At 37.9% G+C, this 24908-nt stretch overlaps 1 protein-coding gene across 1 annotated transcript; it reads left to right on the top strand.

Moving 5' to 3' along the window:
• The first annotated feature begins 582 nt into the window (after nt 1–582).
• LOC121260699 lies at nt 583–24401 on the top strand. Its single transcript, XM_041162681.1, has 10 exons — nt 583–1092; nt 1181–1489; nt 2349–2459; nt 2731–2821; nt 9476–9544; nt 9794–9871; nt 13204–13293; nt 23116–23166; nt 23795–24031; nt 24108–24401. The coding sequence occupies exons 1-10, from the start codon at nt 1001–1003 to the stop codon at nt 24222–24224; spliced, it is 1245 nt and encodes a 414-aa protein (XP_041018615.1). The 5' UTR covers nt 583–1000; the 3' UTR covers nt 24225–24401.
• The last annotated feature ends 507 nt before the right edge of the window (nt 24402–24908 follow it).

Here is a 24908-nt window from a genome sequence, read left to right as displayed (position 1 = left end):
AGAGGGATGGGAGAGGGGACGAAGGGGACGAAGGGGCTGAGATGGTGGCAAAGGTATTGACTCCACTTCTACGTGGTGGTGCAATCGATTTCGAGTTGGGGCAGATGAAAGGGATTGCTTCTAAGCTAAGAGTGTTTATGGAGAAATCGATTTCGATGAACATTACTGAGTCGGGGTTGCTGCTATGCACTCCATGATAGCTTTAATGGGAAGCCTATGTGTCAGTTTACTATTGGCGAACGGTTAATTGGAGAAAAATAGATGGACCGGTTCTAAGGTATCATATATACCATCCAATTGTTATTGGTTATAATGAGTAATGTTGGAAAGAACATGCTATAGTCATTGCTCCCAGCTACCGCTGGGAGCTACCGTTAGTTATAGGATTTTTTTTTTTTTTTTTTTACTTTTTCATATATGTATTTTTTAACATTTTTAAATATTTTTTAAAAAAATAAAAAAATCGTAATATTATTAAAAATTACTTCTTTAATTACTATGTAAAAAAAATTAAAAACTCAAAACGGTAGAATGAAGCGGTATAATAGAGTGGCGAGAGTTGTATTATCCATGTTTGAAATACCCAATTGGCTAAAAGGGTTGCCGTTGGCATCTGCGTTTCGCCCAACTGACACTCGGTTCGCCGACCCGATTGCCTACATTTCGAAAATTGAGAAGAAAGCCAGTGCTCTGGAAAGGGAAATGTGGGAATGGAAGGGAGGAGAGATAGGGAAAGAGACAGCAGCGGGGTACTCTGAAGCTCAGAGTTCGGAAAAAGAAATTAAAATATATATATATATATATATGTATATATAACTGACGGGACACGTCACTGCGTAGAATCTTTGTGGATGCCTCTCTATCCCTATCAATTTCCTTTAGGTAATACTTGATTTTCCTTTTTCCTCACGTATACGCTACCAAACATCTACCAGATTCCTCTCAAAACCATCCTCTGCGCCGTTTGACTTCGCCAGCGACCCAGCCAACCAACAGAATCATGGAAAAAAATGAAGGATCATCATATCCGGAATCAAAACCCGTTGATCTCTTGCACCAATTCGAACACATACTCGAGGCTGACCCTCTTATGTAACTTCCCTCTAGCTCTGATTTCCATCTCTTTTGGTGTTCTAATTTCAATATTGTTACACACACTAAATACGTTTCTTGAATGTAGTGATGAAGTGGGTTTTATACATCCGTCCCAATTTGCAAAGCTAACCGAAGAGGCGGGCGACGCTGCTGATATTCCCTCTTCAGAATGTCCAAGCTTCTGGAACAGAGATCACAAGTTCGGTGTCTCGACGCTGGTTCTTCTTCCGTTGTACAATGCGGCTAAGCTTGCGTTTATGGCAGCAATAGGAGAGTATAAGAGACTCGGTCCCGATGTCGTCGTATCTGGTGACGGACTGGAGAGTGAAGTGATGAAGCATAGTAGGGCCCTCTTATTGCTCAGCCCCGATTTCGGCACTGCCTGGAATTCCAGGTCTCTCTCTCTCTCTCTCTCTCTCTCTCTCTCTCTCTGGATATTACTTTACGAGACATATATTCTAGATGATCTTTTTTTTCTCCTAATTTTGTCATTTGCTATCCGGTAGTTAAAACTAGTTACAATAATAGAAACAGTTTTAAGTTGTATGCGATGGTGTGCATAGTGTTTTATGTAGCTCCGGGTTTCTAACTTAAGCATCAGGGACCAAAAAAAAAAAAGTATCAAAACTCAAAGCTACTACACAAACATTGCAGAATCTAGCAAGTATCCTGACTTTCAGGACCTGATTTGAATCAACAAAACTATTGAGAAGATTTTGTGTTCCAACTTTTTGTTTTAGTTGCTAGTTAAAATTTACATAATACTGATTGCTGCTTACTTTATTTGAAAACACACCACCATCTTTGTTTGACTTTGAGTTGAGTGCATCCCAGGTTCTCTAGTAAGTGCGTTGATCATCATTCACATGGTCAGACCCTCACCCAACTTTCGAGTGGCAAGCTGCGTGAGATGTGCAGAGTTGTATTGTTTGTCGTTGATATATGGATGGACTGGCCGTGGAGGGTTATGCCTTGTATTTAACTGAATAGGCCTCAAGGCATATACATGGCTGTATCTATGATAAACCGAGTGTAGACCTAGCCCTGCCCTTGCTGAACTTTGAAGGGCATGGGTATTTTATTTTACTTGGGCTATGCCTCATACTTGGTTTAGTAAAACTTCATTGTACTTATAAAAGGAAAAAAGAAAATTATTATGCTTGCCATCTTATGGGACAAAGTTTTTTGAAGAACTTACGTGCTGTACTACCTTTGATACTCACACTTCTTCCGGTGACATATGCATTATGCAGGAAGCTAATAGTGTCTAAGAAGCAGGACCTCTCAATATTTATGGATGAACTTCTGTTGTCAGAACTTGTTCTTTCTTATTCCCCCAAAAGTGATCATGCTTGGAGCCATAGGTAACGTATTTTTTAAATGGCTTATATGATATAGACAATTCACAGTATTGATACATGGGGTTAGCATCGCCTTAATAAATAAAGTTGAATTGATGAAGACAACTTAGTGCTAGTTTTCTTTTCCTTATATTTGGTTTCATGAATACGATCACCAGGATGTTAAAATTGATTTTTTTTTTCAGTTCTTTTGAATATATATTCCCTTTTTCACCTGCATTTGCCAGCTTTAAGTAATAAGACAACATTCTTATTCACATTGACAATTATATAGGCGTTGGGTGATCAAGTCAGTCACTGGAAAGTGCTCAACTCTACAAGAGATTTTGAGGAAAGAATCTGAGCTGGTGGAAAAAATAGCTGAGGTTCAAATTCAGTTCAAGAACTGATGCTATTAAATTATGAAGGTTCATATTCACTTTTTATTATTGAAAGACTCCATTCTCACATATATTGTGTTCACTTGTTTTTTCTTGAACACTACTACTAGTATATAGCAAACAACAGAATGAAGTCCAATTTCAAGACCTTTTATTTTATTTTATTTTTATAGATTAAATTTCTACCTGGAAAATACTTAAGACATGTGAACATCAATAAATTGTGCTTAAATGGAAACTGAGACCGGGCTGGATTGTTTCTTTCACAAACTATTAACAGGCTGGCTTGCTGTAGATTAGCATCTTATGTGCTCATGAATGCTACTACTTTGCAACTGCCTTTATGGTTGTTGGTCAGCTAAGACGATCAGCACTGCAGCCAGTGGATGACCCTACTTGTTTCCAATCTTCTCGGATTGACAAATTATATTTTTAAGGTTGTTTTTGCATTTTGGAAAATGACATGAAAAGGTGAATTCCTCCATTTTTTCCTTCTTCATTTTTTGTGTATTTTTATTAAAAGAAAAGAGGCAGGCTATATGTAATGCCCCAATGGAAGGTCCAAGCCATATGACATATACTCCAAAAAGATTAGTTAATGATACAATTGGAGCCCCATTGAAACATTTTTTTTTTTATGTTGGGGAGCCTCTCCAAGCCAGGGTCCTTCGGTCCCATCCCTGCAAAGTAAACCCTGATCTCGTGCACCGCATCCTCGGAAGTTTCCCTACACGAAACTGGTTAAATTGCTGGTTTTTCACCAGGAGGTGTGGCCCCAAAGGATTTCTTTGCACCCATGAGGTGTTGAACCTTGAATCTTGAAGGGAGTGATACTCCAAGACCAAGGCCTTCACCACTTGGGCTAACCCCTTGAAGGAAGTTTCCTGTGCACCGCACCCATTGAAACATTATGAAGAACAAGAACTTCTCCATCCCAAACAATGTGACATCCCATACACCACCTACTCTCACTTATCATATGGGGTGTCACACCATATAGAATAATTAGTTATCAAAGTATTAATTAATTAAAATTCTCTGACTTTTATGATAAAATATAACCTACAAGACATCCAATAGAAAATAAGGCTGAGATATAGTTAATTGATGTTTAAAAAAAATAATTGATGTTGATATGATTTTTATTTTTATGAAAAAGGTCTACATATGCCCTTCTTAGTAGGCATTCTCCTATGAATACTTCCAATTTGTGTTGGTTGCTCCCTTTTGCTCTTTTAAGGAAATTGAGTATTGTTACTTATAGAAAGGGAAAAAAGGTCTCCTCATGACTATGGGAATGAGTATGTCTTACATGGTTGTCGGAGCTTTGTTTCCATGAAAGTTAAAAGCTCTGAAGTAGGACTCAAAACAAGACTTTGGAAATTTAGTGGTTACTAAGACATAGCTAATGGTTGAAGTTTTGAGTTTAGATTTGAAATTTGACATGAACGTAAGAGAAGAACCAACGACGGAATTGGAAAGGCTTCCATGGATGGGATAAATCTCTTGCCATTAGAAATCAGGGTTTGTATGGTTGAATGGAGGATATAATAAGACTACACTCTTCCATTTTTAGCAAATTCTGACTGAAGGGAGAATTTCATTGGAGATATAGGATGGAAACACCACTTTTATAGCAGAACAAGACGTGAAGGATGAAACCATGATGTTCTTTGTTATCCTTACAAAGAGTTAGTACAGTGGTTCCAAGGGTAGATGATTTACAATTTTCTTTCCAAGGAAAGACATATTTAAGGAGAGAGATTGAAAATCCCAGATTTAATGTGAAAGAGTGGTGATATGGATTCCCACATTGCTTCAAAGAAATAAGTTCTTGCGGTTTAAAATGATTCAAAGGGGCTTCAACTATAGCCTTGACTAGCTTTTTTATAACTCTTGTGGCTTGAGTTTTCCCTGGGTTGTTAACAATTTTAGTAGGGAATGGTTAAGATATGGAGGAGTTGGCGCCATTGTTGTGTTGTGAGGTGGGGTCTTTACTTATGAACTATCCGGGTTTGCCTTTGGGATCTTATAAGGATTCCATCATGTGGAGAATGATTGCTTTTCTAAAGTGGCAGAAACATATTTCTTAGGATTATCTTATCTAGCTTTCTCATCTATTTTCTATCCCTATTCATCATTCTTACCGTTGTCGTCTAGTGGGACCTTTTACTATGTGAGTCAAGTGAAGAATTTAAGTTTCCTTTTATGGAATGGAATATGGGGTCTCCCTCTATGAATTATGCAGGTTTTAGTGTGAATTGAGTTTTGAGAAGGTATGGAGGTTGATGTAGTACTGGGATAAGTATTAAGGCCGTTTGGGATGGATTCCTTGGTGTTTTTTGTTGATGAGGATTTTGTTTGGGATATATTCCCCAGTTATACAGAATTCATCCCTATGGTTTGTCTTAAAATTTCTCCCGAAACTTTCAATTAAACCTTTTACACCTATTGGTTGTAAAATTGATTACATTTATAGTGGATTAAATTTATAATAATTTAAGAAATATATTATTTTTTTCATAAGTAAAAATTTATTAATATCATTAGGCGTAACCAAGTACATTGGATGTATATAAGAGAAAACACCTAGCCCATAATAGTAAGCCCTAACGAATAGTAAGCCCATAATAGGGAACAAAGCCCAAGAGGGAGAAATTAGAAACCTATCCAATCTACACCAAACCCAATTGGGACAAAAGGCGCCTCCCCAAAGCAAAGCAAGTAACTGTAAATACCCCAACCCCATGTTTCGCACATAGCTAATACTCCACCCCAAACTCCTTTAGAAGCTAAATAGAACCATTCTACCTGATCCAAATGATCATACGAGAAAGGAGGAAGGCTTTATAATACAACTGGCCCTGCCGTCCCTCTAGTCCTCCCTCGACTTGGACTACCTCCCCTCTCTTAGATCTTGATTTTGTTTCAAGTGACCCGCCTCCATTGCAGTGAGTAGTGTTGTGAATTGGTCGTCAAATCCTCCACATGTAATCCCTACACACTGTTGTATCTCATTAACCTTTTGCAACACCCAATCCAATGATGAACCAGCTATTTTATTTATCGGTGGAAAGATAACAGGGGGACAACATCTTCCCCAGACTCAACTCCCAACTGTATGCCAGGCCCTAAATATTGCTCCTCGCAAGGCACCAACAGCAAACTCATAATTTCCTCCACACCATCTCCTGCATACAAATCCTGCACCTCCTCAACAGCTCCATTGTTGTTGTCACAAGTTGCCTTAAGTGATACTGACAAATTGGTTCTCTCCTTCATGAGTGGTGAGGCCATGGTCACCATTGGAGGTTCTGGGTTAGCGGCAAATCCGTAAAATGCCCCAAGTCTCGACAGTACATCAAGTTCCTTAACCTCCGGTTTGGGTGCCGTTGTTTCTTCGGAAAGAACATTGACTAGAGGTGCGCCAGCCCTCGACAATCCTTTCTATGCCACTCTGACAGACCCTACACCTCCCTCAGGCCTCATCGTTAAACCATTTTCCTTCAACTCCGGCATGTGTGCCATCGTTTCTTCAGGGAGAACACTGGCCAAGTGTGTAAAATTGGCCATCGGCCTTTTCTATGTCACCTGTGGTGGAGGGCATTCCATTTCGGCCGTCTCTACGTCGATACCCGATGTAGAACCCACTTTGAAGGCCTCGACGATTTTCCTTAAGAAATATATTATTTGTTTTTGTTAAGATTTAAGGTTTTTTAGTATAATACTTTTAGTGTGAATCGAGTATTGAGAAGGTTGGTGTTTTTTGTTTATGATGATTTTGTTTGGGATATATTCCCTAGTTAAATACTGAATTCATCCCTATGGTTTGTCTTAAAGTAAAATTTCTTCCAATACTTTCGATTAAACCTTTTACACCTAGTGGTTGTAAAATTGATTAAATTGAACATTCTTTCATAATTTTAAGAAATATATTATTTGTTTTTGTTAAGATTTAAGGTTTTTTTAGTGTAATTTTTTTTAAAGATTTTTAATCATTTTATTTTTTTTTTCAATTTTCTTTTCTTTTCTATAGTTTTTATTTTTTATTTTATGGTTTTTTAGATTTTTTTTTTTTATGTTTCCAAATCTGGCTTTTGAAATAATTTTTTTACTTTTTACTATATTAAATTCTTTTACGTGCCACACATATGGTGTGTTAAATGACATGCTGAGTCTTCATTGATGCTGATGTGGCGTTTCTAATGGTATTTACTAATGGAAGTCTAATGGAACGACTAATTTAATTATTCTGCAAACCACATGGAATTTTAATTCGAAATCACCGTGACCAATTTTACTTTAAAGCAAACCACAAGGTTCAATTTTTTATTCAACAATTGATAAAATTTTGCTATCTTTACTTATCCCCAAAAAAAAAACAGACAAAAATGAATAGGTGTACTAATATACTCACTGAAATTTAGAATCCTAGGCGATTAATGGGCTTTGTATGTAGGATCTCATGTTTATTGCCTTTTATGATTGATAGCTGAAGTTGAGGTGATTTCCTAATGGATATGTTGTGTCCTAATACTTTACAAGTAAAGTTGATTGTATGAGATGGAAGCTACAGTGCTAAAACGTTAGGGAAATTGAGTGTTTGCTCTATTTGTGGGGTTTTATGTAACACCACATCTCTCTAGGTTAAAAATGATGCTAATTTTAGAAATGGGACCAGAATGTTACTTGCCTTTTAATTTTTTTGTAAGCATGAGGTATAAAAGATCCCATTACATAGTAAAACATACTTTATTAAGATTAATAAGCATTATTAAATAACTAAGTATTAGATGGTACCAATATGTATGGTGGTGTATTTGGAGGGAGAGGAATGAAAGAAGCTTTGGAGGGAAACTAGCACGCTTAGGTGTTGCTTTTGTATATGTCCCGTATACTTGGGCTCTTGCCTATTCTTTTGATTAATAAAATTTTGTTTACTAATAGAAAAGAAAAAACTAAGGCTTGGTTTGTTTTCACAACTCTTCTCAACTCATCTCATCTTATCTAATCATTACAACTTTCCCAAATTTCCACACAAAATAAAATAAACAGTTTTAACTTTTTCAAATCACAAAACAAAAATAATATTAAAAAAAAATATTCTAACAATATTTTATTAAACTTTCAACTTTTATCTAAAACTCATCTCATTTCATCTATGAAAACAAACCAGGCCTAAGTATTAATTATACAGAGCCAATTTTCCAAGAAGATCTTGGCATATTCCCTTAGGGCTACTTTCAAAACCAAGACAATGTGAGATGGGTAACTGAGCAGATTGAGCGTTGGTTAGCTGGTTGGACGAGAATGTGTTTGTCCAAAGGTGGTAGAATTACCGATGAAGAGCACTATCTCTAATTTGCCTGTGTATTTCATGTCCTTTTCTTATGCTTCCTTTAGTGTGGCTATTTGCCTAGAGAAGCTATAACGGGACTTCCTTTGGGGTAGATTAGGTGAAAAGGTCAAATTCCACCTGGTAAGTTGGTCCAAGGCATGTTCTCTGATCTTTGATAGTAGTTTGACAATTCAAATTTGTTTTTTGTTTAATTATGCGTTGTTGTGAAAGAGACTTTGGCATTATCAGAATGAGGGAGAAGCCTTATGGAGAGTTATAATAGATTCTAAGTACGGATGCTCGTGGGTTGGGTGTGTTCTAACGGCCGCGGGGGGGGGGGGGGGGGGGGTTATAGGTTAACATACGTAAAGGTTGTGGGAAGTTTTCAAACGTATAGATATGAGGTGGGAGAGAGATCAAGAATTAGATTTTGGTATGATTCGCAGTGTGGAGATAATGGGTCTGAAGGAAGTTTCTTAGAGGTGTTCAGTGTTGCTCATGCGCTTCTATTTGGAGATATCTAGTGATTCCCAGGAGGTGAAGACAAGCTAATTTTGGGCCCCTTCCAAGATAGATGTTCGATATTTGTTCTTTCTATAATGTTCTAATTTGCAGATTAGGGTCCACTTGAGAGCTGTTGTTTTGCTTAGACGGCCTGTCTAGGGATGATTCGCACCATGTAAAGAGTAAGAAGTTGTTTGATCATCTTTTACTCAATTGCAATGTTGCTAGTGCTCTGTGAAGTTACTTTTTCAGTTGGGTTAATTGGTGCTGCCTAGAAGAATTGTAGACTTTTTAAATTGTAGCTGTGTGGAAGATGGTTCCTAATTGCCTCGTATGATGTAATTTTGAGGTAGAAATTTTGAGGCCTGTGAATGAGTGCTTGAGGAACTCAACTTTCTTCAGTTCTACTTTTCTCCTTTGGACAGATTCTACTGACTTTAATGGGCATAACTTTTGTATTTTTTGTAGTACTTTCTGTGTTCTTTGGGTTGCACTTTTAAGTAAAATTTTATTACTCATCAAAGAATAAGCTTGAGCATAAATGACACTTCCTTTGCCATAAGAATGGGATGGGGGATGAGTTCTTTGGTTTAAGATATTGTGGGTAACTACTTATCAAAAGAAGATACCATGTGTAACTTGCCAAATAAAAAAACAAGATGAGATATCTTAGTGGTTTAGCTATTGGTGTTGGGTACACCACATTTCTTCACTATATCTACCATGATATGATGTTGAGAGAGAATGTGGTATGTAAAATGGCAGCGCTGTTTAAGTTGACTCTCTTTTCTTTGCAGAGATCAAAAATGAACTACCGTGCATGGAATCACCGATGCTGGCTTGTTTCCTACATGACCAGAGAACGGGTTAGTTGGACCATTGGTAGATAGTTTCTACATTAATCTTAGATTCTAAGATTGATCATATTGTAGTGAGTTCTACATGTGTGTTGCAATACCAATTGTATGCCAATTGCAGTCACCTAAATATGAGTTCTCCAAGAGTGTTGCAATACCAATTGTATGCCAGTTGTAATACCAATTGGGTGATACTGACTTAGATTTGAGTTCCCTCATAATTTTTCTTATCAATTATATGGATCTGACTGCTCTTAGGTGCTGCATGAGCTAAAGAAATCCAAAAATTGGGCGGGGTTGCACGTTGCTGATAATTGTTGCTTTCATTATCGCAGAGTGAGTTTTCTTTTATGCATTTGAACTTCTTTTATGTCATCTTTAGTTATTTATTTTGATCGAAATTCCCGGATGTTCTTAGCATTAAATGGGGTTTTATTTTTCAATGTTGCCTGGTTGAAAAACCACTCACAAAAGTAGCACGCCTATGCTTGTGGTAACAGGACATCTATTTATCTTTGGACTGGTTTTTCACAAACTTATTTTTCTGACAGTGCAGGAATCCTGAAATGAGTTTATTCAGTTGAACCCCAAGATACTGTACCATATAATAGTTGTAGAATTTTAAAGTGGCAGTTATAGCATTAACCGTTTTAGTTGTTTATGCGTTTTTGCTCCTAGAGTAGGGGTGTAATCAGTCTCGTCTGGTCGGTCCAAAGGGGGTTTTTGGAACCAGACCTCAGTCCACCCTTTTTCCATCCCGAGACCGGACCTATTACACCTATGGGTCAATTTCATGTTGTTCGGCCCAACTGACCTTTCATTCTGTTTTTTGGCACAACAGTTACATTTTATTCTGTTTTTCGGCCCAACATACAAAAAATAGAGAAAAAGAAATTGAAAAAAATACAATATCATCCAAACTCTAAATAAAAGAAAAAAAAATAGAAAATGAAAGGAAAAAATATACTTGAAAATTATCCATATCCATCCAAAAACGGTTAGCAATCATCATAATAAAATTAAAAACAAAAAATGGAGAAAATGAAAAAAAATGCAAATATCATCCAAACTCCAAATAAAAGAAAGAAACCAAAAAGGGTATGGGCAACTGACATATAAAAATTATTACAATCCAGGCATCTAGCCATAACCCACCTACTTATAAAACAATATTACAAATTACTCCACAATTAAAATAAATCAAACTGTATTAAACCCACACCAAAATAACCAAAAGGAAATCAACATAGTTATTAGTTATAGAATCAAATGATCACAAATGAGGCCACAACTCAAACTCCTTGTCTCCACAAGTCACAAAAACAATTTTACTGCAAAAACATAGCAAACAAATATCTTAGTTTCAAAATTTCTTTCATGCTAACCAAAATACTAGTATAGTAGTATTTTATTCTCACCTCAGTCATCTGCAATAGGTGTAGACATTGAATTCGACGCCTCTGTGGAATTTTCAACCTCAACAAGTTCTATACATGAAAAATAAAACAAAACAAATTATAAAAATTTTCATAACATATAAATCATAAAAAGATTAAAAGGAAATAAATTTGTTACATACCCATATCCAGCTTTCCAAAATCCTCCACATCATTAATTAAAGTCCTAAGGCTAATAGGAGTAGAAGAAGAACGAAGCCAATTCTGTGCACAAATGAAGTCCTCTACTATAATAGGAGACAAACTACTTCGAAAATGATCAAGTACACGACCTGTCATGCTAAATGCAAATGTAGAGGCCACTGTAGATACTGGTATTGGAAGAACATTGGGTGCAACTTTTGAAAGTACGCGATATCTAACAGATTTAGCCTTCCACCACCATTGAATGTCAAAATTCGCACTAAGTTCCTCACTACTTTCGGCTAGGTATCTATCAACCTCTGAATTGCTTTCGAATGAAACCGTTGCTTAAATAGAACCAACCTTAGTGCCTTCCTATCCTTAAGTCTACTACTTGTAGTAGTTACATCTTCAGGTGGGAGACTTGTGCACTGCTGTTGTTGACTAGAATTGTTCCCTTCTTCAGTTTCAACGTATGCATCATACATACAGGTTAAATCACTTTTTACCTTCAATTTCAAATCAACCGCTTTTGTAGAATCATGGGCATACATTGATTTCAATGAAAACTCAAGATATCGCATCTTGTACCAAGGATAAAAAATAAACCCAACATACAACAACATATTGATATTATCAAAGTTGCCCCAATATTTTTCAAATTTTTGTCTCATATTATTTGCCATTAATCCCATCACGGGGCTTCCTTCTTTACACTCTATGTCAATCACATCTTGAATTGTAATTAGCTCTGTAAAAAAAGAGTTGCAAGTTACATATTGACCACCCGAAAAACATAAAGTTGTGTCATGAAATAGTTCAAGAAATCTCACAAACAATCTTACCTTCTCCCAATCATCTTTGTGAGGGGGCCCTGACTTCTTTGCCATTCTCCTCATCCAATCATCATCACCCTCATCTCCAATACTAGGAGGGAACCCTAGATCTTCTTCCTCTAATCGTTCAAAAGCCTTTCGAAAAATTCCAGCCCTCTCCAACATAAGATAGGTAAAGTTCAACCTAGTTGGTACATTTAGGCAAACATGACTTTTGCTCATAATCTCTTCAAATTGTATATACGACTTAAATGCACTCCATCTTTGTTGGGGGGGGGGGGGGGAGGATTTAACATATTTCACAACACATTTCACCTTGGCAATAAACTCATCATATCCTTTCAACTCCACACGAACAATCAAATTTAAGATGTGGGTACAACATATCACATGCAACAATTCATGTTCCAAAATAATGTCCTTCCTATGCTTGGTTTTATTTTTCAAAAAAGTAACTGCTCCGTTATTCGAACTTGCATTATTAAGAGTGATTGCAAGTATTTTTGGCCGCCCCCAATCAATCAAGCACATCTCTATGGCCCTACCAAGTGTATCACCCTTGTGATTTTCAACTAAACAATAAGAGGGGATCATCGTGTAGTTTCCAATCATCATCAATAAAATGTACAACGAGACACGTGTAGTTAAGGTTTTGCATGGATGTCTGAATATCCGTGGTAAGGGAAATCCAATGCCCTTGAAGAGCTCTTTTCAACTTATATTTTTCCCTCAAATACACTATAACAATCCTTGGCAACAGTAACACGAGATGAGATCCCTACACACTTACGTTGAATGACAAGCATAAATTTGTTAAAATCTTCCCCTTCAACAAACCTAAAGTTGAAAAGTGTTCACAAGTGTTCATGTCGTGCCTTGAGACTCACCCACATCTGTCACAAACTTCTGTTTAGGCGCATCATTGACAATCTTCAGGTCTAGAGCATCGTTAGCAATCAAAGACGTAAACTACCATAGCCTCTTGCAGCTCACCCAGATATGGGGCTTTATTAGTTACCAACAAGCCTCGAGTATCAACGCTGGCCATTTCTGACCTCACTGCCTGAGTCCCTTCATCACCAGCCCTTTTAGAGCTTGAAATCGACGAGAGAGGCGGAAAAAGAGGTTCCAGTGTCTTAATTTCGGTAGCTTGTGATTTTACCTTGTTTGGACTCAGGATTTCTTACATGATTATTGCAATGGACTACAGATTTTCATACCTCTCACAATCTGAACTGCCATCAATTTGCAGCGGCTCATGCTCAGAATTTTGGAGGACTCATCGTGCAAACAAGAAAATGCATCTGCTGGTTATGCAATTGAAATTTATGAACTATGGAAGGTAAAGATCTTCTAGAAATCATTACAAATTTCTAGTAATTTGCTACAAGCGAGTTTGTGCTATATGTTCATATCTTCTCTTCGTTATCATTGTTAGATGTTGATGCATTTGAGGATATCATTATATCGTAGTTTTGTCATGTATCACTATTGTGTTGTTTCTCATTATTCTCATGCCAATCGAAACATAGGTATTGTCTCTCTTCTAAATTTGACATACTAGTTGATCCTTGATGGTTTTTTTTAACCTTGCTTAGTTGTAGCTGTTACCTGTAATTAAAGAAGTTTTTAAATGTAACACACCCCAGGTGTTTAATAAAAATACATAGAGACCTGCTCACTTCGAGGGGAGCACCTCCAAAAGAAAGAGAGAGAAGACAGAAAAAGAGAAATAGTTTTTTGATTCAGATTTTGCATGCCTTACAAGAGTCTCATTCTCCTACATATACTGACCAAATCTTTACCAACTAGTGGGCCAAAGGCCAGCACAACTAAAACAACAATTAAAACAAAAGGCCAAACACACAGCGAAACTGTAACACCCCCTTCCCAAAGGCTAGGAGTGTCACGTACTTTTCATAACAATAAATCCGGCAAGAGATCTCAAATTTCATAAATGAAATTAGAAATTTATTTTGTAGAAAAGATCTAATAAAAAGTCTTCCAAAAATATTAAATAAATAAACTGATAAAATCCATGTCATAAAAACATGTTTTTATTTTATTAAATCTAAACTAAACATTATATGCTCCTTCTATTGTTGGTCTGCCTGCTTGTATTCATCATCCTCACCTGGGTGGTTAAAAACATGAAAACAAACAAAAATGAGTCGAAGACTCAGCAAGAAATCCATCACAACGTAAACATACTAAACATACTACACATAGGGTTTTCATAAAGACTTTCATGCTGAGAGTTTAAATTCATGACTATTCATACTGATGCTTGTACTATGCATGACTGTTTTAACTGAATTAACTGACTGATCTGATTTATCTGACTGACCAACACACTTAACCCTGTGTACGAGGTTGTGCACCGGCCCCACATCCTACGGCCGCAAGGGGAGCCGCTGATAGTATTCTGGCATACTATGGTAGACCACGACTGAGTTCGTGGCTTACACATCCACCCTGAAACTGAGCTGCATTGGTACCATGCATCTAAATGGCTATCTTATTAACTGATCTGATCTTTTCTTTCACTTGAATTTAAGATGGCTTACGTGTCTTATATACATGAGATGCATGACGTAATACATACATAATTATAATTTCTGAATCTGAACATGATGCGGAATGACATGATCGTATGCTATGCTGGATGACATGTTTGCATATGACATGAGTGGTTCATAAATAATGGCTGGAAATGAACTGGCTTGAATACTAATTATCTATAAACTGAACTTTGATGATCCTAAACTTATGATCAAATTACTTACCTCGCTGCGTTTCTTCTTGAATAACACTTCGTAACTTGAGACCGAGAGAGAGGCTGACGTGCGGCGGTTCTGGGTTGCTGGCGGGGGTCACGGCGACGCGACTGGGGGCTCGTTTGTGGTGGTGCGACGCCGAAGGAAGTGAACCATGCATCAGTGCAACCGAGAGGGAGGGAGGCCCATGTGCTGAGCTGGGTGGCTGAGGGTTGTAGGCCAACCGGGATGGAGTAGGTGCCACGGGGAAGAGCTGGTCGGTGGTTTCTGGCACCGTGGGTGGTGCTCTGACGTCCTGGGGTGGTCGGTGGAACAACCTGAATTGGCAGCATCGAGGTGCTCGGCAAGAAGCCACCGCGTGGCATACGTGTGACAGGGCTTGGAGGTCCTTCACGGTCGTGCATGGTCTACGCAGCGTGTGGTTCCGTCGTCGAGTCGTGGCCTTTCCGGTTGCTGCGTCTCACTGAGTAGTGTCCGAGTGGCTTTTCATGGCATGGGTGCTCTGTTCCGTGAGTGCAAAACAGGGGTGCGTTTCGTGTATGACTGAGGCGCAGGGAGGGCTTACCGTGTTGTCCGAGGAGTCGGTTCGTGGTGCTTCAGTTGGTGGTGGAAGTCTCTTCACAGTGGCGTGCATAGGCAGAGGGGTTGAGTGAGGGCTGGGCAAAGGCTCGAAATGGTTCATGGTCTGCGGCGTGAGGTTTTCTTCATGAAGAAGATCTAGCGTATAAACATATATATATATATATATATATATATATATAGGTGGTAGAGAACACCATAAAAATAAACCCTAGGGAAAGAGACGTGCGGGTCGGAGAGGAGGGAAAACATGGAAATTAAAAATATGAGTTATCCTAATAACAATAAAATATGAATACTAATAATAATAATGGTACGATAACAATTCTATTAAATTAACAATCTATTAATAATATAAAATCTGATAAAATAAACATAATAATAATAATAAAATATTTATTGCTATATAAAAAAATTTACATAAAACTTATATTATAGCGTAAACTTAGGATCGGGTTGTTACAGAAACACAACAAACAAAAGGCAAAGAAATGGACCATGGGCGTATACATAACCAACAGGACTGAGCCCAAACCTCTATATCTTTATTACCCCAAACCAAAGCCTGCCCACAATGACTTCAGTCCACTCCTATAGATGTACTGAATTGTGACAAATCCTTCCCCTTCAAAGCACCTTGCCCACAAGGTGCAGTTATGCTTCAACCCTTCCTTTGTAGCTGATACAAGCTTCTTGCCCTCAAATTCCTTGGGCTGACCAATGGCATACTCATTGATGGCATCTACCATATATAGATACTCATAACCCTTCTTCAGCTTCTCCCGGAATGGGAGTTCTCCACGGCCTTCTTACTATCCCAAGTGAGGTAATAAATGTCGCTCCGGTCTTCCTCCATCCTGGTGACATAATCTTTCAAACTGGTCATCTCATCACCACTCTTGCGGAAGTGGTAGTGGAGCAGTTCAGCAAGCCTTATTTTGTTTTGAGAATCCTCATGGATACTGAGCTTGTGGTTCTTAGAGAATGCCTCATAGAACGTGTTGTAGTCTTGTTCTCAGCAATCTCAAAGAACATGTCAACACATTTCTTGATCAAGTTCTTGTGGATAACCTTGAGGATTTTGTTTTTCTGTAGCATTTCTCTTGAACTATTCAGAGGAAGGTCTTCAGAATCCACTACACCCTTAACAAAGCTAAGGTATTCGGGAATCAGCTCCTCACAGTTGTCCATGATAAAGACACAGCGAACATTCAGCTTAATACTGTTGGGCTTCTTCGTTGTGTCAAAAAAATCAAAAGGTCTCTCCTCTTGGGAACAAAGAGGATAGCCTTAAACTCGAACTGGCCTTCAACTGAGATGTGCTTCATAGCTAAGTCTTCTTCCCAATCATTAGTAAGGCTCTTATAAAATGCAACATACTCTCTTGCAAGTACATTCACTTTCTGCTGATCCATTCCCAGTTGGCGAGTATCGGCCTTCAGGAAAAATATATCAGCACACTGCAGGCAAGATAGAAAATTTGAGCTGCAGTCAACTCGTCCTGTTCATGACCCATAATTTGATTGCTCCTGATTATCCTTGGTAGCTTATTCCTTGGAGCTATATCCATAACAATAGGCCAGTATTTGTGTGCCCTTGATTTAATCACCTTTGACGACCACATATCAATCAACTTGGAGTTGGAACAACCAGCAGTTGGGTGTGCCTCCCCACTGCCCACAACAGCTTCTCCATTTGGAAGTGTCAAACTTGAACAAGAAGATAAAGAGAAGTCATTAACTTCCAGCTCATCATCAGTGTTCCAATCAAAATTTCCACCCTCTACACCATTTACTGCAAGGCCCATAATCATAGCATTGAAGGAGACAACATCTTGGGAGAACATCTGGTCATAAAGACATAAACCTCTTTCGCCCTCTCCGAGCTCCCACATTTAGAATACATGTCAATGAATGCCGTAGCTAGTATTTGGTTTGACCTCATGATACCTTTAGTTCCTTCAGAATTCATGTACTCAAGCACCCACGCACCAAGATCTAAATCACCAATTTGAGCACAAGTTGAGAGCACGCTAATCAGTGTAACATGGTTCAGTTTACAACTGGAATCCTCCATCATCTTGTGGAAAATACTCAGTGCCTCCATCGGGCAACTGTTCTGTACATATGCACCAATCATGGCATTCCAAGGAAGCATACGTCTCTTAGCAGTATCAACAATTTTATCAAAATTTCCCTACCCTTCTCAAGCTTCCCCCATTTCCCATACAAATACATGAGAACAATATTGACAGCCTCATGAGTGGAATTCTTGGAATCAACCTTGTTGTCAATTTATGTTAGAGATGGCACCCATTTCTCAATTTCTACGATCTCAAGGTTTGAACATGCGGATAACATACTTACCTGGGTATCATTTTCTGGTTGCAAGTTCAGCTGAACCATCATAAGTTAAAACTGTAAAACCTCCTCCATCTGGCCTGACTGAGCAAATCCAGCTAACAACGAAGTCCAACAACAAACCACACTCTTATCTGGCACTTCATCAAACACCTTACGAGCAGCAATCGCACTGATGTCTTTGGGGGAAATCAAGTCCCATTGGCTGCAAATGGTCCCTCAACCTGAAGTCAAGACTATACGCCCCATCTAGAGGAGGCTTAGATGGGTGTTTGTTATAATAAAAAAACATAAACTTTGGCACTAACTGTCTTAGTGACGATAATAAACAGGTTTTGAGGCATATAGCAAGCACGATTAACCTCTCCATTGTGATTTATTTGCTGGATTATTTGCACCTTCCCATTGGCGCATCTGAAGCCACCGACATCAGCACAATCAGCATCGTAGTGCCGGGCGCCGTTCTCGTGTCCTTGATGGGGAGCTGGACTTGGGCAAGCATGAGGTGATTGGCCTTGTTCACGGATGTGTGGTTGTTGAAAATCATCTTCTGGATGGAATAGTCTTGCCAAGGGGCTCCTATCGATCCAGAAGCCACTCAACAATGAGAGAAGGCAGCTCAGGGGCGTGGGTAGTGACCAGATTGTAGAGGAAGGGGTTGTTCTTTTTCTAGATCTTGTACTCCTTGTTTACAAGCCTCTCCTCAATTTGGTTCCAATGGACCATGAAGGTCTAGACAATCATGCCTGTGTCCAGGAAGATGAAAACAAGGACCAGAACCCGATAGGCCAAAGGGAACGTGTCACTGCAAGAGGAGCTAACAGTGCAGGCGAAACCAATAGACGTTTAAGGAAGAGAGAGTTTGGTGGTCATGGAAATGAGAGGACTGTGAGGAGTAGAGACTGAAGAGCATGTTGAGGAATCGATCTTGGAGTCGAGAGTGAAGAGTGCGGGACTGTATGATGAGATGGCGCGGATTTCGGTTTAAGGTTGGGTTGGTTGCGAGATAGATCTACAACGAGAGGCCATCGGAGGAGACAAATAAGATAAGCCATTTCCCTCACCTGACAACGACACCACCAAGGTCAAACTCCCATATGGGGTGTTGAGTTGTTGGGAAGGCCAAGAGAAGTAGCGTATATCGCAGAGAGGTCACCATGAGAGGGACAGTGAGAGAGAGCAGTGATGTGAGTTACTGATTTAGCTAAGGGTTTAGAAAGGTGGTGTCGGTTTGGGTGGATGTTGGGGAATAAGATTGGTGGAGCTGATTTCTTAGGTATTCAGCCTTCCTCTTCCTTGATGACGTATTCGGTGTAGTCTTTCTTGTCGTCACCATTGTCGACCCCTGCATTTGGACCTTTTCCTATTTTTGTAACCGCCGCTGCTTGTTTTCCATCTTCTTCTTCCTGCATCGCACTAACCAGATAGGTTAAATTTTCCTTGAAGTTGTTCCCGAAATTCTTTAATTTCTGATGGATAACTTTGTGATTTTGTTGTGTTTGTTCTATTAGCTCCCTATTCTTGTTGATTGATACAGGAATTTCTTCCATGGATTTTGATAGCACAGAGACCGGTATCTCTCTTATACCAATTTGTAATATATCCAAGTGTTTGGCAAAAATACACAGAGACCTGCTCACTTCGAGGGAGAACCTCCGGAAGAAAGAGAGAAGACGGAAAAAGAGAAATAGCTTTTTGATTCAGATTTTGCATGCCTTACAAGAGTCTCATTCTCCTACATATACTGACCAAATCTTTACTAACTAGTGGGCCAAAGGCCAACACAACTAAAACAACAATTAAATCAAAGGGCCAAACACACAGCCAGACACAACAAACAAAAGGCCAAAAGGCAAAGAAATGGGCCATGGGCCTACACATAACCAACAGGACTAGCCCAAACCTCTAAATCTTTATTACCCAAACCAAAGGCCACAATGACTTCAGTCCACTCCTGTAGATGTACTGAATTGTGACATTAAACCACTGGGAGCACCTCTCTCTCTCTCTCTCTCTCTCTCTCTCACTCATGTACAACTGAAGGAGATCTCAATTAGTATGTGGGTATAATTTGTGTTTGGATCACAAACTGTCTAGATGAAATTATTTCTGAAAAATAAACTAGCGGGCATATGTTTCATAGCTACAGATCCTGTTTCCAGTTTATCACAGCACATGGAGTGCTTTTGGTGAAAACCAAGAAAGCAAAAAATAAACTCACATTTGGAGACGCGATATATGTTTTTGTCTACTTTTGAATTGTCAATATAATACAGATGAATTATTCTGGAAGGTAAAGGAGCTTTATGCATGGAGGAACAGTATATGCTCTACGTTGGTTGCAACCAACAAGTTTGATTGAAGATACAATAAGAGTTTAAAAATAAGCTCTGGAGTTACTCTATGATGTAGTGGAAAAAAAGGGCCGAGATCCATTATATCACCTAGTTGAGCAGAAGGCATCGCCTTTTTAGCTGATAGTCATAAAAACTATCCGAGAACATAGTCTCATAAACTGTAATAAAGCAATTGACAATCCTATATAATGATTACTAACTACTAAAGCATTTTTCTTTTCTGTTTTTAAGGCTATTAAAAGCCTCTGGGTTTGTGTGCCTGTGCCTTCTTGGCAGGCTTTTTAGATGCCACTGCTTTGAAATGTCCAATATGGGGATGTCACAATAATGGGTATAACTGCAAACCTAAGATTGACCTGACATATTCTATCACACATTCCTCCTTTTCTTGTGTCTTAATTTTCGTGCATCCTTGCAATTAAGGCTTTCTATTTTGCTTTTATTTCTATATGTTTTTCACGTTCGATCACATATCGTTTCTTGGCTTGATAGAGTCCATAAATTTGTTCTCTCTGACTTCAATTTTCTAATATAAAGGTCTTTCCATTTGATAAAAGAATTGCTTTGTAACTTTTTGGATTAAAAACTTCTCTCTAGGACCAAGTTCGAAGCACAAGAGGTTATAGAATTAGGACGTGAGCTTGTGGCATTCGATAGTGACATTCTAGACAAGCATTAATTGGATTTTTTGATAGCCAGAAGCGAGAACTCTCCCTAGGAGAACAGTTCACTGAGGTGTTGGCTTAGAATCCAAAATGTAGGTTCAACTTCTTCAGACTGCATGGTTTTGTGGGTTTAAAGGCACCTTGTAAATGAGTTATAATGGCACTTTCTGTTAAGTTGAACGTGGTGTTGCCCATCAATTATAAAACTTATTATGAACAAGTGATAGCAGACTTAATGAACAGTGCCACATCAATAGAGTGGAATGAGAATGTGGGAGAGTGTATATTGTATAACTCGTTTAAAAAAGCTCACTTTTATAGATGGTTGCATTCATTACCTGATACAAGAATTGAAAATAGACCTAGATTATTCAAGTGCTACGTTAAGCACTTAAATACTAACCAAAAATCCTTTTACACCTGAGAAAACTCTATTAATTATATTACCCCTTTCTAGTCATAGTTCCTCCTTTTCTTGTGTATTAATTTTTCTGCATCCTTGCAATTAAGGCTTTCTATTTTGCTTTTATTTCTATATGTTTTTCACGTCCAATCACATATCATTTATTGGCTTGATAGGGTCCATAAATTTGTTCTCTCTGACTTCAATTTTCAATATAAAGGTCTTTCCATTTGATAAAAGAATTGCTTTGCAACTTTTTGGATTAAAAACTTTTCTCTAGGACCAAGTTCAAAGCACAAGAGGTTATAGAATTAGGACGTGAGCTTGTGACATTCTAGACAAGCATTAATTGGATTCTTTGATAGCCAGAAGCAAGAACTCTGCCTAGGAGAACAGTTCACTGAGGTGTCGGCTTAGAATCCGAAACCTGGGTGCAACTTCTTCAGACTGCATGGTTTTGTGGGTTTAAATGCACCTTGTAAGTGAGTTATAATGGCACTTTCCGTTATGTTGAACGTGGTGTTGCCCATCACTTATAAAACTTATTGTGAACAAGTGATAGCAGACTTAATGAACAGTGCCGCACCAATAGAGTGGAATGAGAATGTGGGAGAGTGTATATGGTATAACTCGTTTAAAAAAGCTCACTTTTATAGGTGGTTGCGTTTATTACCTGATACAAGAATTGAAAATGGACCTAGATTATTCAAATGCTAGGTTAAGCACTTAGATACTAACCAAAATGCCTTATAGACCTGTGAAAACTCTATTAATTATATTACCCCTTACTAGTCATAGTTCCTCCTTGTGTATTAATTTTCATGCGTCCTTGCAATTAAGGGTTTCCATTTTGCTTTTATTTCTATATGTTTTTCACGTTCGATCACATATCATTTCTTGGCTTGATAGGGTCCAAAAATTTGTTCTCTCTGACTTCAACTTTCTAATATAAAGGTCTTTCCATTTGATAAAAGAATTGCTTTGTAACTTTTTGGATTAAAAACTTTTCTCTAGGACCAAGTTCGAAGCACAAGAGGTTATAGAATTAGGATTTGAGCTTGTGGCATTCGATGGTGACATTCTAGACAAGCATTAATTGGATTTTTTGATAGCCAGAAGCGAGAACTCTCCCTAGGAGAAAGTTCACTGAGTGTTGTGGTGGCTGACCAGTGATGGAAGAACCGTGCCCGAAGACTGTGCCAGGCTGAAGACTTGGTCTCTTGGCCATTTATTTTTTTCTAAATTTCAAAGTTTAGTTTTACTTGGATATGCAAAGCTAATTGTAGCTATTTAAAATTTGAATTTTCGTTTCTATCATAAAGCTGATTTTCAGCTATGTTTGTTACAATTTGAATTTGTAATCTCAGTAGCTATTAAAGGAGATTGCTCAATGAATAAAGGCAGAGTATTGATTTCTTTGTTAGAAAATTATCTTCTTGACTGGTGTGACTCCAGCGAATTTATCCGAGAGTATGTGAGAAGAGATTCCCAGCATATTTTCCTTGTTCCGTTCCAAGTTCTACATCATGTTGGCTTAGAATCCGAAACCTAGGTTCAACTTCTTCAGACTGCATGGTTTTGTGGGTTTAAAGGCACCTTGTAAATGAGTTATAATGGCACTTTCCATTATGTTGAACGTGGTGTTGCCCATCAATTATAAAACTTATTGTGAACAAGTGATAGGGACTTAATGAACAGTGCCACATCAATAAAGTGGAATAAGAATGTGGGAGAGTGTGTATATGGTATAACTCGTTTAGAAAAGCTCACTTTTATAGGTGGTTGCATTTATTACCTGATACAAGAATTGAAAATGGACCTAGATTATTCAAATGCTACGTTAAGCACTTAGATACTAACCAAAAATCCTTTTACACCTGAGAAAACTCTATTAATTATATTACCCCTTCTAGTCATAGTTGCTGTTAATTAAATATGTTAATTATATTTAAACTATGCTTGTTAAATGTATTGACTATTTATTCAGGGATTATTCAATTTCCTGACATTGTTGGTATGACAGGAGGAGCTCCATTGGAACGAAACATTGATAAAGCATTACATAGGAAGAGAGGTACATGCCGTTAATAAACTCATCTAAACTTTAATCCCAATTTGTTTGGGATGTGTATGAATCTTTTTCAACTAATCGCTTGTGTCCTTTTCATCCATTCAAGCACATCCAAAATATGCTCTTCATCACTTTCTCATTCATCACTTCATTCTCAATCTACTTCTAACTGCTTTATCTATTGGAAACTTTTGATTTTTTAAAGCTCTAAAATCGGTAGGGTTCCTTCTTGTAGCAATACATCTATCTGAAAAGGAAAAAAAAAAGTCTTGAATTTCAAGTCACCAACGTTTGCATAATTGCACCGATGGTAACACTGAGCACCTGTCGATATGTGACTTTTGAAAAGGGAAGAAACTGGCCTTCTATTTATTTCATTGGTATATGTTTTTTCAGATGTTGTCCAGGAATTAACTGGCTTGTATGTATAAACTCTGCTTTGCAGATGTAGCACACAACATATCAGTTATGGTCTTAGAAGCCTCTGTTATAGACCCTTCACTTAATGATTTGAGTCTTATCTTTAAGACGAGATTTTTGGTTCCATCAATTGAGGTGTTAAGATCTTTTATACCATTCCATCAATTATCATGTTACTAAAGAATTTATGGTATGCTTTATCTTTAAACAGGCATTATGGCTTCATCGCCGCTTCCTTTCTTTGTGTTGGATGAAGGAGTTTGTCACTCATGTCAACGATGTATCCTGCAATAATGAGCTAAAAATCAGCATCAGTAATGACTTTGGTTTCTTTATCAGTAATGAGTTGCAACTCCTCCAGTCCTGCTCGAGCGTTCCGAATAATGACTTCGAGGATTTCAAAGCACAAGCCACATTTTCTGCTAGTTACATGTTATGGTTGACAAAGGTATTGTATTTTGTTATTTTCAGTGTATCGTTTTGTCTTTTTGGTTGGTAGCTCATATTTCCTTTATGTGCCTCAGCAAAGCTCTGAGTTTTTGTCTCAACACCAAGAGAAGCTTACAGCAGGAAATCTGAAGACACTGCTAAGTAAGGTCTGCCCGGAAAGGTCATCCCTCTGGGATTCTTTGATGGGCTAGATGGAAACGTCTGACCAATTTGGGAAAAAGTAAACCTTTCATATCTTATTTTGTCCCCCCTTTTTTATATGGATTATTTTCCTCCAATAGTACGGTAAACGAGAAAATTATGTGGTCCATGGCCCAATCGTGTGGTAACACATACTTCCAGTTGCGGTAATGAAAAAATTTTCTCATCAGCCACTATTCACTATCACACACCGCACATCTCACACTCCACACCTTATGAAAAACACCCTCATAAAAAAAATAAAATAAAATAAAATAAAAAAACTATTAAGTGTAGAGTGTGGGAGTGAATAATGGCTGATGCACAACATTCCTCGTATGTAATGTTACCGATGTCTAATTTTTTAAACTTAAATAAACTGGATTTGTTAGCTGTGATGGTTTTTCTTCTATATATATATATATGATTTGATTTTACATTGTAAGATCTAATTTAATAAGTCGAGTAATTTATATTGCTGTTTATGCTGGAAAATATAGATGTAAATAATTTCAATATGCTTTATATATTAGACAACAAAGAAAATAACAGCAACAATTTACCAAGAGAATCCGGCGTTGATGCATTATAATGTACGTTTTTCTTATAATAAAATTATGCTGCATCCAAATTTGAGGATAAACTAGACTTTTTGATGGTATTTTCTCAAGATAAGTTGATTCTCGTTAATCTCC

Source organism: Juglans microcarpa x Juglans regia, chromosome 4D, assembly GCF_004785595.1.
Source record: "Juglans microcarpa x Juglans regia isolate MS1-56 chromosome 4D, Jm3101_v1.0, whole genome shotgun sequence".
In the NCBI taxonomy this organism is placed as follows: Eukaryota; Viridiplantae; Streptophyta; class Magnoliopsida; order Fagales; family Juglandaceae; genus Juglans; species Juglans microcarpa x Juglans regia.
Note: the sequence above shows the minus strand (reverse complement) of the source record. Positions and strands in the feature narration are given on the sequence as shown.